Source organism: Podarcis vaucheri (assembly GCF_965113315.1).
Source record: "Podarcis vaucheri genome assembly, chromosome: 5".
NCBI lineage: Eukaryota > Metazoa > Chordata > Lepidosauria > Squamata > Lacertidae > Podarcis > Podarcis vaucheri.
This window is the reverse complement of record NC_138763.1, coordinates 89,021,652-89,039,805: the sequence shown is the minus strand read 5'-3', so window position 1 is coordinate 89,039,805 and position 18,154 is coordinate 89,021,652. Positions and strand designations below refer to the sequence as shown.

Genomic DNA, 18,154 nt, shown 5'->3' with positions numbered 1-18,154 from the left:
CACTGCAAAGAGATGCAAAGGACAGCCAGGAAGAGCCTGGTAATGCTAGCTTGAACACAGTTGTGGAAATCTGCTCACATCCTGACCCTAATGAATGTTCCACAGTTCACATGCTTCACCCACACAGCCCCAGAAAAAAAAATCCAGTTACTGGCCCAGCACTGCAGGAAGAGAAAAATTTGCTACTCATTTAAAGCAGCTCATGCAATAGAAGATGGTTGGGGGGAGACTTTTATAAATTAATTTACAACACGGTGACAAGAGCAGACATCCCAAGCAGACAAGACAAGACAAAGATGCATGTTTGCTCAGAGCTGTGGCCCGCAGGTGTCAGCCGACACACTGGAAATGCAGAGGTAGGATTCCCACAGATGAAGCACCACACACAGGCACAAGACATGGCTTAAGATGACTCCAAAAAAACAAAACAAAAAAAGCACAGGGCACAATACACAACTCAGCACAAGACGACAGCAGGGACGACCCCAGGAAAACTGCCTGGGAGGTCCCTTTCGGGTAAAGAAATGTTTTTGCATCCATGCTCTGCAGATTCCCAGACATGGGACACATTGCCATCCCCTCTTGACCCCTCTCAACACTTCCCCATGTGATGTTAGGTCAGGTTCTGCTTTGAGAAACTATTTTAACATTAAATATATATATAAACATATTAAAATGCTTACTCACAATTTTAGCATAGGGTTGAGTGACCCAGAGTTTGCAGACTCTGCTAAACTTGATGTCACGAAAGCATGTATGTGAAAAATTCTGTAGCCGCAATGAAAGCAAGAGTCCCAAATTTCTAATCTTTATGGTCCCTAAATCTGTCTCATCTAATAAAGTCAGATATGGGTTTCTTTTTTTAAAAAAATAATAATTAATAGTATCTTTAATGATGCCTGAAGTTCTCTGCTGGTATCAATTTTGGGAACAGTTTCCCTTCCCCAAAGGACAATGTATATATTATCCGGCGGGCTGATCATCCTGGTTTTAAACTAATGGGCAGAGAGAGAAAATGAGAAGCCTTCATGGTTGCAGAAATAACTTGGTATATAATGACAAAACATTCTCCAAGCAGTCCTGGAGGGACTGATGAATTCCTCTGCCTTCTCCTCTTGTTTAATTCATGGGAAATTACCAGTTAGTCTGCAAGCCTGAGTGCCAACAACAGAGGCAGGAGAAATAAACTTTGCCAGTGTCACAGCAAAGTAGGGGGAAGGCCCCTTTTATGGGGCACAGAGGCTGCCCCCCACTTCCTCTCATTTCCTTGCCTGCACACTCCTGGATCTTAGGCATCATCCCACCTAAGGCACATTGACTAAAACATATAGGGAAATTAGGCAGTTACGTTTGCTAGGTAAAAGACCTGGTTCCTCTCTTGAAGTACTTATCACCAATCACTCACAAAAAGCACAAACCTACTCCCCACCCACCAAACTCTGTGGCAGGAACACTGGATCGCGAGAAGTGTAAATTCTGCAATGTGATTTGTATTTTTATGTATATATATATATTGCATGAAACACCACACGCATAGTGCACCCAGAAACAAGCATGCAAATTAAGTAGAACAAATAGGGGTCTGTGAGGAACTTGTGGGGGAGTAGGGCACAGTGAGGATGACTTCCCTCCCCCTTCCTTCCGTCCCCCACCCTGCAAGTTCCTCAGCTGACAGGCATGAGGCCTCTGAAAGACTATTGCTATGTCCCAAGAAGCTCAAGGGATGTGGACCCAGGCATTTTGAGGGCTCCATGGAGCCTAGCAGGCCAGGGGAGCCCAGGGAATCTGGCCTGAAAGTCCTTAGGTCCACTTCTGCCCCAGTTTATGTGGAGGCTCGGCTTCAGCTCAGAAGATTCATTCCTTCTGAGCCTAAGGCACTGTCAGTGTAATGGGTTTGGGGCTCAGGTTTGGCTGAACGTTAATCCTTAGCTGGCTGAAGACTTGTGTCTGCACACTGCTCTCTGCTGTTGGGGATTTTGGTGGAAGAGGGTACAAACCTCAGATGGCATTAGTCCTGGAGGTGTAGGGAGTTCCCCTTCAGGTTCAACATCCATGTTGATGATCTCCTCCACTGTAAGAGGCCCTTTTTCTGGTCCTATTTGCTTCCCCCTTTGCATTCAAACCCACAGGTGCTCCAAACAGATGGTTCGGAACCACAATTTTTGAGCTACCGAATGTAACTTTTCTAAGCTACTGAAAGCTATTGCTTGATACCCAACCGTGTGGATAAATTGCAAGACAACCCTGTATCTCCTCTTCCTGTAACGTGACAGGCCACTTTGCTAGGAACAAGCTTGCCACCCACCCTTGCCAAGCCAGTTTGCTGGCATGTTTGGTCCCCTCACTCTAAGATACACTCACCTTCTGAAATCCCCTTCAAACAGCAGGCACTGGCAACCCCACATCCGACCAATCCCTGCCTCCAAATCTCATGTGCTGATTCATTGCAGGACTGGGTTAAGAACCCAACGTGCATACTTTGTTAGTAGACTTAAAATCCATGTGGTTATGGTTCTTGGTTAGATGGATACCTTAGTACATGCCCATTTCTCAGCCAGCAAGCATGGATGGCTTCTCACTGGGTTCACAAACACTGGCATGCTGGTTTTAACTGGTTGTGGAGTTGGTGGAGGGTAGGCGGATAGGTAACTCTAGGTTCAGGCACTCAGGATATACGACTCATGCCACATACCTTGCTCAGCCAGGCCGGCAGCACTCATGGCGGCCGAAGCAGGGGCGGAGCTCTGCCTGCCAACTGATTGGACACAATCATTCAGTGGGAGGAGCCATAATGAAGCAAAAAGGCCCAACAGCAACGAGAGAGCAAGGTGCAAGTAAATTAGTTTTGAAAGGAAAAGTAGGAAGAAAGAAAGGATCGAAGAAGGGAAACACACTATTACAGGGGGTAAAAAAAAGGTAATTGATTCCCCTTAAAACATTAAGATAGAACTACAGAATCCAGCACAGAGGGTTGGACGTCAGGAACGGCGTTCAGAAAATGGCAAGATTTAGCTGTAAACAGTGTTTATAAAACAGGCTCTCAGATACAGAGTTCTGGGATGACAAAGTCAAAGAAGAGGGACATTAACATCAAAGAGGCAGTAATAAAGGCTTTGGGGGAGAAGGGGGAGGAGTCGGAGGGTGCTAAACACTTGCATCCAAACGTCATTGCAACATCTTCTATTATGAAAGATCAAATTGTGAGAATTTCCCCCCAAAAAACCACACACTCAATCAATACGTCTGGGTTCATAGACACCATAGCATCTTCAGCCACTGTGTGCCAAACATGTGTTCAGTAAAAAAAATAGTAAGTTCAGTAATAGGGAAATCAACATCCTTTGCACCTGAAGTACAGACATGGTGCGAGCTGTAGTTTATTAGGAACATTTTCCAGAGTAGCATTTCTCACAGCTCTCTAGAGTGGAAAGATGGTAGTTTGTCTCTTCAGCACTCAGGGTTCTTAAGCATCCTCTCCCAAACTGAAATGCACTGGGAGGGTCCGGATACTTCTCTTCCAAAAGTTCTGATACGCATTTACTGAGTTTTCTCATAGGCCTGGTTCACACAAAACAGTAAGGCAAATTCTGACTTACTAGGGCTGCACACTTTGCAGCCTCCTCAGTCCTTTTTACTGCTCCAATGTGCCGAGTTAAGTCAAGGTTTTGCTTGGTGTGTTGTCCGAAACTAGGCTTGTGGTTAAGCTCTTTTCACTAACCATGAGCTGCAGCCAAGTTCTGTTCTTGGCTACAGCTTGTGGTTAGCGAGGAGACAGCTTAACCGTGAGTCTGGGTTTGGCTGACACATTAAGCCAAACCTTAGGTTAGCTCAGTGGGAGCAAAAAGGGTCATGAAAGAGCCGAGCGGCTGTGAGCCCACACATCTGTGCAGCCATTGCAAGACATAGCATGCAGTATTAAAACCACCTTCCTAATAAAATGGTCAATGAGAAAACAAAGTTAAGATGTGGTTAAACCACCCGGATGATATCAAACAAAACGGAAGAAGAAAGTATGAAATTCTACGCCACCACTCAGAAAAGAGACCAACGGAGTATTTGGGTGTCTTAGTGGATCTTCAGGAAGGGCAAACGTCCACCTAAAAGCAAGACAGGATAGTAAAACATGCCTGAGAACAGGGACTTATGGGGCGGGGGGGGGGGAGGGAGAAGAAGATGTAGCGGCACCATTTTCTAAGTCAGAGCTTTCCGAACTTTTCATGTTGGTGACACACTTCTTAGACACGCATCATTTCGTGACAGAGTCATTTCAGTTTTACTAGCAAACCGGAGGTTAAACTAACCCCTTTCCAGCCCCGGGAAAAGTGTGGGGTGCATTTGCGTAACATACCTACACACTGTAGCTGACACACTAACGTGTCGCAACACACAGTTTGGAAAGCTCTGTTCTAAGTGAGGCAACCCCCCCCCCGGCAGTCTTCTCGTCAAGTTATAGGAGACCTCATTCTTCCCCAAAGTGAAAACTAAGCAGATAAGCTCTTCGGGAACCCGCTGAGAAGAAGACTACAGCATTAATACAATGCATTTCAAGTATTCAAGGCACTTTGCAGATGTTATCTCAGTGATCCTTACAAAAGCCATGTAAAATCAGGAAGTATTAGCTCCGTGAGTGCAAAGGATTGAATCGTGCCTGAGGGCATCTAGTGAGTTTGTGGCTGAGGTGGGATTTGAAATGGGGAACCTGGTGCTCACAACTCAAGATCTCAGCTACTCTATACCAGTCTGCAAAAGGAAGAGATATATAGAGAATGGATAGCAGGTTCAGTAAATTAAGACTAGTCACCTTCGCAAATCTACCGTATTTTTCGCCCTATAGGACGCACTTTTCCCCCTCCAAAAATGAAGGGGAAATGTGTGTGCGTCCTATGGGGCGAATGCAGGCTTTCGCTGAAGCCTGGAGAGTGAGAGGCGTTGGTGCGCACCGACCCCTCTCGCTCTCCAGGCTTCGCGGACCTCTCCGCAAGCAGCGGGAGCCCGGCGCTGGGCTCCCGCTGCTTGCGGAGAGTTGCCTGCATGCTGAACCCTGCCTGCGCTGAGCTCAGCGCGTCCAGGCTTCGCGCAACTCTCAGCAAGCAGCGGGAGCCAGCGCTGGGCTCCCACGGCTTGCAGAAAGCTGCCTGTTTGAGGGCTGGGGTCGGGGGAAGCTCGGGCTTCCCCCGCCCCAGCCCCGCGCCTGGGGGGGGAATAATTCTCCCCCCTTTATTCCCCCCCAGCCCCCAATTTCTCCTGTTAAACTAGGTGCGCCTTATGGGATGGTGCGTCCTATAGGGCGAAAAATACGGTAATCCTCCTGCCTTGCATATTCAGAAGACTAATGAGTTAGTCACTAGTTCGTTCGCTATCTTGCCCAACATTTTATATACCTATATCTGCATTTATTCGAGTGCGTGCTCTCTCTCTCTCTCTCTCTCACACACACACACACACACACACACACACACACAAATTCAGTGTCATAGGTCCAGTCTCACGGGTGGTTCACATTTGCAGATTAATTACTCAAAGACTGGAGCATCAAGAAATCACAGAATCGTAGAGTTGGAAGGGACCCTAAGCCCCATCTAGTTGAATCCCCTGCAATGCAGAAATCTCAGCTAAAGCATCCATGACAGATGGCCATCTGAATCTTGAGCCAGTCTTTATGTGTGACTGAGATGACCCTTGAGCCTATTTAATGAAGTGAGGGCAAGAAGCAGCGCCCTCATTCTGATTTGGCCGCCATATAACCACCATATTCCATTGGCTGCAGGATGAAGTGACACTGTTGCAATGTCCAGGCTGGTTAGGATCTCTTTCATTCTCCACTCTGTAAAAGCGCTAAAGCTTCAGATCAGAGGGAGAAGTACTGGTGAATAGGTGGCCAACAGTTTGGAACCAAAATACATAGTTTGAAATACAAAAGAGGGATTGGGGGAAAGGGGAGGGAGAAGAGAGAAGGGTTTCACACAAAATACTTGCTTAAATTTCTACTACTACTACTACTACTACTACTACTACTATTCTGGGAGGTTTTTAACATTTGATGTTTTTATTATGTTTTTAGATATGCTGTAAGCCAGATAGGAAGGGCATAAATATCATTATTATTACTATTAACTTGTTGAGTGGGTGCGTGTGCACACACACACAAACATGGGTGGCACCCAACTGTGTCCACTCACGAGCAAATAAGACTCTCCCTTGTGCAATGGGACTTGCCCTTCCTCTCCACCCTGGAACACACCCAGAATCTGCTCTGGAGGGGGACTAGATTTTTTTATTTTATTTTATTTTTGGAGCTGGGGTTGATGAGGGGCTGTACCAGGGAGAAGATGATGATTAGGTCCACTTGAGTGACATTGAATATCATAAAAGTGAAGCAAGGTTTTATGAAACCTTTTCCCTCTCCCCTGCACTACCATTAACAAACATCCAGCACCAAAGTAAATTGAACCAAGGTGTGGTGCCAGAAACTATGTTCAGCGGGGAGCCTCAGTCAGGCTTGCCTCCATTAAATATATTTGTATGACACATACATCTGCAAACGTATTTGTAACCTCCACACGTCGCAACTGTACCTCTAGAAAACCATTTCAGGTATGGTCTGTCGTGCATCTTGCATAGGTAGCGTACCTCACGCTGCACATATAATGAAAGGTGAAAACAATGTGATGAAGGGAAAGTACTTGGAAGCAATACTGGTACCCATGGTCAACAGCTGGATTATGGTACTGAACTTTTATGAAGGATCTAAAGATGGTTACCACCTCCCTCCCACTGTGCTAACCTCTGAGCTGTTGGTTCTAATCCTTTGCTAGTCTGGTGCCAGCCAGATGTTTTAGGCTACAACTCCCACCACAGCCCCAGTCCGAAACATGTGGAGGTTACCAAGTTGGGGGACGCTTTTCAATACTAGGACCATAAATATATTTGAAGCCACCATGGCTACTTCTAGAGAAGAGTCATCTAATGCTTTAAACAGAGCTGTGTTTTCTCCGAACGTAACTAAATTCAGGGGTGGAAACTTGCTTTTTAAAAAGACAAAACAGGAGAAAAATCTTTAATTCTCAGGAAGTTGTATTGTACAACCACTGCGGCTTGCAGAACAGGGAGAGATCGGTGAATCACAGAATTGTAGAGTTGGAAGGGACCATGAGGGTCATCCAGTCCAACCTCCAGCAATTCAGGAATCTTTTGCCCAACGTGGCGCTTGAACCCGTGGACCTGAGATGAGGAGTCTCATGCTCTACCAACTGAGATGGGGGCAAAGACCAACACCTCAAAGCTTGCTCCAGGTGAAGACCCCACCCCACCCTCCTCAAAACAAGACAGCTGACCACCAAACGCCCTGTGAGGATAATTGGGGGGGACGGGGGGACAGGCAACTAACACATCAGTCTACTCCAGTTGAACTGTACCACATTTCAGGCTGTCTACCACCAGTTGCCCTATGGGAAGGATTCTGACACACTGTCATATTTTATTATTTCTGTAAAGGAATTCTATCTTGAATTGCAATAAACTGTAAACAACTGCAATGAATTGTAATAAAATAAACAATTGCAATAAATTGTAATGAAATAAATTTTCTGCTCTCCAGCAGAATCATAGCTTATGCACAGCCCCGGCACTAAATGAAACATACTGTATTTTTCGTTCTATAGGACGCACATTTGCCCCTCCAAAAATTAAGGGGAAATGTGTGTGCGTCCTATAGAGCGAATGCAGGCTGCGCCGCTAAGCCCAAAGCCAGAACAGGAAGACAGAGCACTGCGGAGCGCTCCGTCTCGCTGACTTAGCTTGGGGACGGTGCCTTCACCCCGCTGTCCTGCAGAAGCTAGCAAGGCTGTTCCCAAGCCAGAACAGTGAGACGGAGGGCTCCATCTCGCTGCTCTAGCTTGGGGATGGCTGCACGCAAACCTCTGCAGGGCAGCGGGGTGCCTTCACCTTGTTTTAGAGGGGGAGAACAAGAAAAAAAAATTTCCCCTGTTCTCCCCCTCCTATGGTCCGGTGCGTCCAAAGGAGCGAAAAATACGGTAGTTCCTGCAAATTCTACTTGATTACTTTCAAATATACGTATGTAGAAACTCCAGTTTTCACTGAGAAATATCAGACACACTTAGGATATCCAATAACCAGAGTACATGAGCACTTAATGAAAAAACAGAAAGCTCTACAGTCAGCATGGGGGTTGGGAGGGAATGTGATGCTTGATTGTTTCTTCAGCTTGTATGGATGAAGTCACAGAAATAAGGATTTGTCAGGATTCTGTGTCGTGCAGGTAAAACAGGACAAAAACAGCTGTCATTTCAAAATCCAAGAGACCCAAGAGATAGCAACTGGAAACAGGCAAGAAAAAATAAATAGCAGTTAACCTGTAGATTTATCCTTTGGTGCGGTAGTTAAAATAGCTCCTCCTTTAGTATCTCAGTTTGGCCAGACTGATTAAATCCACATATATGGCTCCAAGCCAAATCAAAGCAGTAATCAGAAGCCGAATTCTAATAGCAAGCCCCTTCCGTATTCATCTGCTGGAGGGGGTCAAGAGAGCCCTGTGGTGTCGCAATGGCAGCACTGTCTCTGTTCTGCAAAAACTAAGTGCTGATCTATATATACACACAGAGAGAGAGAGTGCAGAATGAAGTGGAAACCAAGTGGTACAGTCCCGACATTTAGGAAGAAGAAGAAGAAGAGTTTGGATTTGATATCCCGCCTTTCACTCCCCTTCAGGAGTCTCAAAGCGGCTCACATTCTCCTTTCCCTTCCTCCCCCACAACAAACACTCTGTGAGGTGAGTGGGGCTGAGAGACTTCACAGAAGTGTGACTGGCCCAAGGTCACCCAGCAGCTGCATGTGGAGGAGCGGAGACGCGAACCCGGTTTCCCAGATTACATGACTACCGCTCTTAACCACTACACCACACTGGCGGAACTGTGCCACTTCAGAGTGTAGCTTTCTGAAAAAGGGCTGAAAAAGGGCTGCACTCCCTCGTTTTCTGGGGGTTCATATGCCAGTGGCGGGCAGGGACAGAGGCAAAAATGGGAGGAGCAATGGAGGAAGCTTTTACCCTTGTACAGTGGGCTGCATTCCATACGAAACTCAGAGGTCTCTACACACACTCCTCTCATTCCACCCACTTACACACATTTTGAATTTGACAGCAAACCATGGTCACGTATTCTGAAACAGCTCAACAACACTTGCATCCCACAGCAGGTCCTGAGTACAATTTAGGATAGAGGGTCACATGCCAGCCTTTGGTGGGGCGAGAGGCAAAAGAGAGTGGTACAACAAATACAAAAAATTAACTTTCTGCAGCAGGCTGGTTGCTACACAAGCTCATGTACCCTCTCTCCATTGTCCTTCCAGGCAGGCAAGAGGCATTATCAGAGCTTAAAGCAAGCATTCCACCTAGTCAGAAGCGCTCTGGAAGGGTGTAGACCAGGGTCACGGCCTAGCGAGAGTCTCAAAGGCCAGGCAGACTCAGCACTGGAGGGACACATTCATGCCCTTAGCCTGAGGCTTCCCACCCCACATTTTGGAATGTTCCCCCAACGCCCCCCAATACTTCCAGCAAGCAAAACGAAACAAAAAAAATAGAGGACGCCAGAAAGAAAAGTTATTGCGTTATTATGCTACTTCTATTACTATGCTCTGTATTATTTTTTATTATGCTCCCTAAATTATGCTCTGAATGTTGTACACTGCCCTGGGATCTTTGGGTAAAGGGTGGTATAGAAATCAAATAAATAATAATAATAGTCCAGCCTGCTGCATTGTTTGATATTTCTACATACTGGGCTTTTGTTGCAGACAGAAACAAACAAAAAATAAGATCTACTACTACCGTCCACCCTATCACAAGGCAGCATAAAAAGGCCCGAAAGGATGAGCTGTTGGGGCAAGAACGAATTTTTTTATATATATTTCAAATATCTGTGTAGGAATATGCCATCTTTTCGCCCCTAGTTTCTCTCTATCATATCTTCAAGACTGCAAAGACTTTGTTTCTTGTCAGCCAAACTTCCACGTATGGAGTGCGGAACTGCAGAACTGACTCGGACAGGAAATGGAGTGATTCGGCCATCCATAGTCCAGTAACTAGTGGAAAAGTAGGAAAACCTGCCTGACCAACCCACACAGTAAGCCAAAGGAGAGTCTCCTGTTAAAGGATGGCCAGACACTGCAGCTTTTGCTACAGGTCCTACTTAGAAATAACCAATTCCCTTTGTGTGAAGTCCAATAGTTCTTCAGGTCAAGGATTCAATTAAGCTTTGCAGGATATCCAGCTTTGCAATTAAAGCTGCCCTTCTAATCCGCTTGCTTTGGTGTCTAGCAGGTTCTTCCAACGAGACAGAGCACACCAAAAACGAACACCCTCCACTCATTTGCTGCTGGAAATACCAATTTAAACTCTGTTGCCATGTTAACCCAATATGAAGACTCTTTAGGCAAGACTACAACATGACAAATAGCAATCCTTTGAGCTACAGCACCAGCACGGTTGCAAGATCAAGCCAGAGTGAGCGGTTTTCGCACTTCCAGCTTGAAATACAGAGGGGTAGAAAGGGGTCTGAAACTGAGGGGAGTCGGTAAATTGGGAGGCTTGGCAAATGGGTGTAGAGCAGCAGCACTCTTTGTTTTGCAACCCCAAAGCTCTTGGTGACGTTCACCATCCCCTCTCCCAATAACGCCATAGATGAAGCCTCATTCTCGAGCATTTGGGGGGAGACTGTGGTTGCTTCAAAAGGTAGCAATCATTTTATTCCCTTGACTGGCTTGGGTCGCCATGGGCTCCATGGCAACCACGCATCTGTTCCAAACTGTCACAGGCCAGGACATACCCATGATTTAGCATTAACCTCAGGGTGTGTGTGAATAGTCTGGATTTTTTGAGGGTGTGTGAATTAACCCTGTGGTCATGGTCAGAAGTTTGGTGAAGTTAAGCTGGTACACCACCTACAACAATGTTGTTGTTGTTGTTGTTGTTGTTGTTGTTGTTGTTGTTGTTACAACTACTACCCCACCTATATGGCTTGATTGCATTGGACTACTGTAATATGACCTACATGGAGTCTCCCTTGATGCAGAATGCTGTAGCCAGGTTGAATGGAGGTCGTGTTGTTAACATACAAATCCCTGAACAACTGGGGACCACTTTATCTTTCATGTTGTTACTGATAATGATTAAAAAATGTTTAGGGATACTCTCATTTTCCTACTCATATTGAAATACTGCCCCTCAATGAGGCCAAACTTACGATTCACAAATGTTTAGGGGTATGCGTCCCCCCAGAAAAAACCACTGATGATGATGAGGTAAAGGACCCCTGGACAGTTAAGTCCAGTCAAAGACGACTATGGGGTTGCAGCGCTCATCTCTCTTTCAGGCCGAGGGAGCCGGCGTTTGTCCTCAGACAGCTTTCTGGGTCATGTGGCCAGCAAGACTAAACCACTTCTGGCACACGGAGGACTATGACAAGTGGCAGAGCGCATGGAAATGCCATTTACCTTCTCGTTGCAGCGGTACCTATTTATCTACTTGCACTGGTGTGCTCTCGAACTGCCAGGTTGGCAGAAGCTGGGACAGAGCCACGGGAGCTCACCCCATTGCGTAATAATCCCTGAAAGACCACCTCCCCCTGTAAGATCTGTAGGGTCACTTAGACCACCTGGGGAAATTCTACCTGTAGAACTGCACTGCACCCTACAGAAGATCCTATGGCACTGACGCATGCCAATCTTAGTGGCATGCATTAAAGGTCTGCCGTAAGTTAAATTGTCTAAAATTACTAAGTTTGGTGTGGTTGATATCCAAGTTATATCTTGTTTTCCTACGGTCAATAAAGGGCAACGCCAAACTCTCAAATGATTCTCTATGTTGTTAATGATCTCCCAGATCTGTTCAGTCAGATTTGCCATTTCCAGGCAGATTCCAGAACTTGCTCAGTCACTCTTTTAATGCTGGAAGATTATGGGCTGCACCATCTGCTAGTTAATAAACCAGTTTTCATCTAAGCTTTTTGTGTGTGCACCCATTCGTTTCTGCTGGGTGTCCCAGACCTTTTACATTCCAAGAATTTATGTTAACCTTTCTGGCTGGCAGCTTTTTCAGCATGGCAGAGATAAAATTAAAGAATCATGGCAATTAACTGAGTAAGGCTTGGTTGCTAGTTCATCAAGAGAGTGACCATGAGTAAAAGGTCAAAGAAGCGAGCTGTAGATGTCATGGAAGAAAAGATTGGAACACAAAGAGTTCTGAGTTTCCCCTGAAACAATGCACACTTGTGCTCATTCACTAGTGTCAGGCAAGGGCTTCAAAGGAATCCACTGACCCATGTTGACACAGAACTTAAAATATATCGAGAAAAACAAAGAAAAGAAAAACATTAAAGCAAAAACCTTCCCTGTAGTCTCTTTAACAACAGCAGTTTGTTTCTTCCCCAATAAGGTAGTAGTCAGTTGCCTGAGATAAGAACTTCTTGGTCAAAGAATATTAGTTTGCAGAACCTTTTTCTATACAGACGCTAGATGGAGCTATCCGCCTTCTTCCCGAGAAAGAAAATTAAGGCAGTTAGAAGAAGGATCTCCTGTCTCGAAAATTTCTCTTGCGAAGGAGCTGGAGGGGGCTCTGAACTGGATCAAGACTGAAAGGGAAAAGTTGTCATTCCCCCTCCCACAAGGTCCTCTGGCCCTACCTTGGGGAAAAACAGAAATGTTAAAGATTCCATGTTGCTTCGCAAGCTGCTTCGCAAGACGATTTTCCCTATGGGCTTTCTTTGCAAGACGAAAACGTCTTGCGAGTGTTCCGATTTTTTTCCGCTCCCCCCCTTTTTCTAATCCGCTAATCGCCTTTTAGCCGCTAATCTGCTAAGCCTTTAATAGCCGCTAAGCCTTTAATAGCCGCTAAACCATTAATAGCGCTAATCCGCTAATAGGTTTGCTTTGCAAGACGAAAAAACCGCTAGATGAAGAGACTCGCGGAACGGATTAATTTCGTCTTGCGAGGCACCACTGTACAAATGGAAAGATGGATCAGTAACTTGTTTTGGAATGGTTTTTCCCTTGGTCTTCCTGGGCTGAGAAGATTCTTCCCACTCACATTTCATGCATAAAGCATAACAGGGGGGAAATGTGTACAATCCCCAAACAGATATAATTAAGACCCATTGAAACAACCAGAACAGAATGAAATGTTGTACATGCACTTCAACCATACCTAGATTAGCAACTGTGTATTTAACACTCTATGTAAGTGACACAGCCCCCATCTTGGTGGGTTTGCAGTCAGAAGATGTAAGCCCCACTGAGTTTAATGGGGCTCGAGTATATTTAGCTGTCTCTTGTTATAGGACTGCCTCTTAGACATTCAATCAACACAAACAGTGAATCTTACAATTACCATTCTATGCTCATAATAATTTGAAGATTGTAATCACTGGATAATGCACTTTGAAACGCGTATCCCTACCAACGTAAACTCAGCCCTCAAATGCAGGCAGCTTGAGTCATACTAGACAATATTCCAATTGGTGAAGACAATATTCCAGTTGGCGTTAGGGGGGAGACCCCACATTCAAATATCTGAAGCACCCCTTGGTTCATGTGTTTTCTTCTGTGGAGGCAAGAATTTAGACCTGAAACCCTCTCCCTATTCTCCCTGCACACAGATGTAAGATCATGAACATATTAACCAAGTAAGCACCGTATTTTTCGCTCTATAAGACGCACCAGACCACAAGACGCACCTAGTTTTTGGAGGAGGAAAACAAGAAAAAAAATATTCTGAATCTCAGAAGCCAGAACAGCAAGAGGGATCGCTGCGCAGTGAAAGCAGCAATCCCTCTTGCTGTTCTGGCTTCTGGGATAGCTGTGCAGCCTGCATTCGCTCCATAAGAAGCACACACATTTCCCCTTACTTTTTAGGAGGGAAAAAGTGAGTCTTATAGAGCAAAAAATACGGTACTTGGGCAGCTTCCTCTGTCCCTGCCCCAAACTGAATCGTTCTGACATTTAATCACTTAAACTGGAAGCTTTCACACACACACACACACACACACACACACACACACACACACACACAGCTTTTTAGACATTCCCCTTTCACAGGAACTCAAAGCAGCAATAATTCCCAGTTCAGGTGTTGCCTTCTACATACAGAGCTCTACAGCAGGGTTGGGGAACCTCAGGCACAGGAGTCAAATATGGAGCCTCAGGACTTCTCCTCAAGCCATACTGCCTCTCCCCAGGGCACAGCCCTCATCCTACACCCTCAAATGCTTTTGAATGGCTAGAATGTCTCATTGAACTGCGATAATGCCTCTTGCTTGCCTGGATGGAGGCTGAGGAGATGTTTGTCTTCTTCTTTTTCTTCCTCTTCTTACCCCGCCTACTTTTGCCTCTGGCCCCTACCCAACACTGGCACGCTGCTCGCCAGGAATAAAGCCCTCAGGCTGGAAATTATTATCACTATTATTTATTATTATTATTTGTTAAATCTGTACACCGCCCTTCATACAGCCGATCTCAGGGCAGTTCACAGCATTAAACGTTTCCCATGATGAGTTTAAGATTTAAAAGCAGGTGGTAACCCTGTTTTTCTTGCCACAGCTAAGAAGATCTTGTTCCCACAAATATCTCCCCACAAAAACACACACCCCTAAACAAAGTGAGAAGTTGTAGGGTGGGAACCTTGCGACTTCTCTCTCTTTCTATAAGTATTTGTTGGAAATCAGCTCTGTGAAGCTAACTATTAACATTATGTATTTTTCAATTACAAGCAACGCTAAAGATTAAAGCTGCAACAACTGCCTCAGTTGTAGCTTCTGTATTCTAAAGGCACGATGTAGCCAAATGGTACACATGAAATAATAAAATAATAATATTTGCACCCCACCTCATCTAGCTGGGTTGCCCCAGCTGCTCTGGGTGGCTCCCAACATATACAAAAACCTAATAAAACATTAAAAATTCCATATATAGGGCTGCCTTCAGATGTCTTCTAAAGGTTGTATAGTTACTTTAAAAAAAGCACGTAGCCATCCTCAAAAATAGTACAGGCGGCAACTATTTTAGGCACGTCCAATTGGTGCATGGTTGCCAATGCGCGGGTCCTTTTGGACCCAGAAGAGGGCAGAACTGGGACGTAATGGGGGCAGGATGTAACAGGGCAGGGGGCACTTATGCGTGCTCCGCTGATGTACACAGGGGCCGGGAACGGAACCCCTGTACGAAATGGTTGCCACCTGCAATTCCAAAGAAAAGCAAAACTCTCTTTTTGAAAAGAGAGAGAAAAGGCTAGGATCCACTATCCTATCTTCCCTGCCTGCCCCCCGGCAAGCCACCGATGCACACAAAAAGTAAACATATATAAATCCCCCGTAGGGGCAAGATTGTTTCCTGAAATAAATCACATAAAAATGAGCAGCAGCAGCAGCACAAAAGGAAGGCATCCTCTGCTTTATTAGCAGACTCACCTCCCAACAATATATATAAATAATAGAAGTTAACAGTCAAGGAAACATTTTAGGAGGAAAAAGGACATGATTCCATTCTTCCACCCCCACCTAAATGAGCCACATTTTTTGGATAAGAGAAAGGCACAGGAAGAGGGGAGGAATCACAAAGTGACGTATTATGGCCCAAGACCGTCCGCCCCCATCTTCCAGACACATGCAAAGACTACTCACATGAGAAAGGCACTATTAGGGTAGAAACGAACTTGGTGATTATAAAAAAGCAAATTCAACTGGTGTTTTTTTTTAATGGGAAATCCCCCTTTATGTAAATTCCCATTTTCTGAGGGGTATTATCATATCTGGGATAGCACCAGCTCTTGGCTACAGGCATTGTCAAGGCTGCTGGGATATCAAGGAGGGTGGGAGCTACCGAACTTTCACAACTTTTACCTGCTTGCTAGGCAGGGCCAGCGTGAAGATTGTCTCCCCACTGCAACACTTAGGACACTGTGACTTTAATACAGAGCACAGAGTGAGCCCTGTTTCTGGCTGTGAACTAAAAACCTGTTTCAAAACACATCAGAAGAAAACAGGCAACAGCCTGAGTGCTTTAGGACTCTTTGCAGTGGGATTTGCGGGACCAACCACTCCATTTCTTCCAGTAATTCATCTTGTTCTCGGACGGAATTAAGCTCCCACTTCTGAGCTGAAAGAAATAAGCCTGCCACCACAAACTCTAAAGAACTCTAATGGAAAACTGAAGGAGGCGGAGTAATCCATCTCAAAAGTCGGGTGTAATGAAGGGTCTTCAGGCGAACGAACCGACTCTCAAGCAGAATGACTGCACCTTCCTAACCTCAAGTTATATGTATAATGACTACAGAAAATCTCGAAAATGGACCCTTCTTTAACAAAACCTGGGATACAATCTGCGTCATTCACTCTTCATCATTTGTTTAACACATGCATTAAGGCCTATATTTAAAAAAGGATGAGGAAGGAGGAAGAGAAAAAGGAGAGGGAGGGGAATACTTACCTGAGAAATTCCGAGACACCAGCATTGTCGTGAGGATTGCACCCTAAAAAGAGAGAAAAAATGATTTGCGTTTGATACCAGGCTCCTGAGAGATATTCTACACCATGTTAGCAGGCACACATGCTTCCTGTAGCCTGTAAACAGTAAATGTTAGCCAGATGTAAGGCAGGCCAGCCTAACAATACACAACAAGCTTCCTTGAATGAAACTATTTCACTTCAACTTTTTTTTGCAAGAAGAAATGTGATTTTTGTATGCCACAACGGTCGCCCGAATATTACTTGGAAAACACGAGAACTACCAACAATGGAAGATTGGCAGATGAAGATGATGGACTTTTCAGAGCTAGCTGACCTCACTGGAAGAATCCGCGACCAGAAAGAAGAGGAGTTTCGAGAGGACTGAAGGAAATTTAAGGTCTATTTGAATAAATATTGTAATATAAAAAATTAGAAATTACTTGAAAGAAACAAATAGGCCTAGGATTAAACTAAGTTATAATTAAATAAATGGGATTTAGAATGTTACGTGAATAAGATGGACTATAATTGGAAATTGTTCTAGTTTAATAATGATATTGGAAAGCTGTTACTTTTAACTACAAGGAAACTCAGAAGAGAGGGACTTGAGGAAGTCAACCAAGATGTTTAAAAGGTTGGATTTGTGAAGAATTAAGTTTGTTGTTATTGTTTATCTGTTTATTGTTCTTTTTTCCCCTTTTTCTGTTTTTGTGTATCATTCTGCTTTGTGGCTTTTGTTATCATTGTGGAAAATCTAATAAAAATTAAATAAAAAAAGGGAATGTGTCCGGTACACAATGCAAAACCTTGGCCTCACCCCAATGTCACAAGTTAAGACTTGCATGGGAAGGCCCTGCCATCAGACACCCCTGAATACAGCATGAACCCCAATGTCTGTGTCAGTAGCAAATATGCACCCCAAATATGTACCACCACCTACCATAACCCCAAACATAAAGTCTGTGCCTTCAACCCACCTTCAGCTTTCTTCTGGCATTGAACTTCCTCAAACATTCCACAGTCTCCTGTCTGTGCATCATGGAGGCCACAGTTGATCGTTGCTGGGGAGGGAAGCAAAGAACACTGTTAGGAGTATCTCTGATAGGAAAACAAAGCAAATATCTGCAAAAATTACCCCCCCCTTTTTTTTTGGTCTTAGCCCTGAATGGTGCTGTCAAGAGCCGTGCTCTTAACACTACTGTAAATGTGCAGGGGGGGGGGCGCGAAATGACTGAAACTACCCTTCCAACAAGAGGAAGAGACAGGGGAGGGAGATACTTACGCAGACCCATGGGTGCTTAAGAGCCTGGTCAGCTGTGATACGTTTTGCTGGGTTTATTGTCAGCATCTGGTTGATTAAGTTCTTCGCTTCCGGAGTCACAGTGTCCCATTCTGGAGACGGAAACTAGAAGCAAGAGAGGAGACAGGGAAATGCCTTTTGCCCCTTGCCGCACCGAGCTGGCTTCTCCTGCCCGTGCTCCACAATGAACTCATTGCCACATTCCACCCTTTCAGCTGGCAGCTTTGGCATATTTATGAATATGAGGGCATTCGGAGATTTGCATTTTGGGGCAATGCATAGGCAATGAATGATACAGTTTTGGGCATGGCTGCAAGTGGACTGCAGAACCTTGCAGGTGCCG

The 18,154-nt window shown here is 45.0% G+C and overlaps 1 protein-coding gene across 19 annotated transcripts in view; it reads right to left on the bottom strand.

The window, feature by feature from the left end:
- The window catches only part of CAMK2G (calcium/calmodulin dependent protein kinase II gamma), a 162,892-nt gene that overhangs the window by 40,196 nt on the left and 104,542 nt on the right, over positions 1-18,154 (bottom strand). For 10 of the 19 annotated variants that reach the window (XM_082223598.1, XM_082223587.1, XM_082223601.1 and 7 more), the window contains exons 10-13: positions 17,794-17,916; positions 17,489-17,572; positions 16,492-16,534; positions 2,693-2,755 (exon numbers count right to left, since the gene is read on the bottom strand). In XM_082223598.1, coding sequence (XP_082079724.1) covers positions 2,693-2,755; positions 16,492-16,534; positions 17,489-17,572; positions 17,794-17,916 — 313 coding nt within the window. The remainder of the gene's footprint in view (positions 1-2,692; positions 2,756-16,491; positions 16,535-17,488; positions 17,573-17,793; positions 17,917-18,154) is intronic. The other 9 variants (XM_082223600.1, XM_082223605.1, XM_082223588.1 and 6 more) reach the window with 1 other exon arrangement.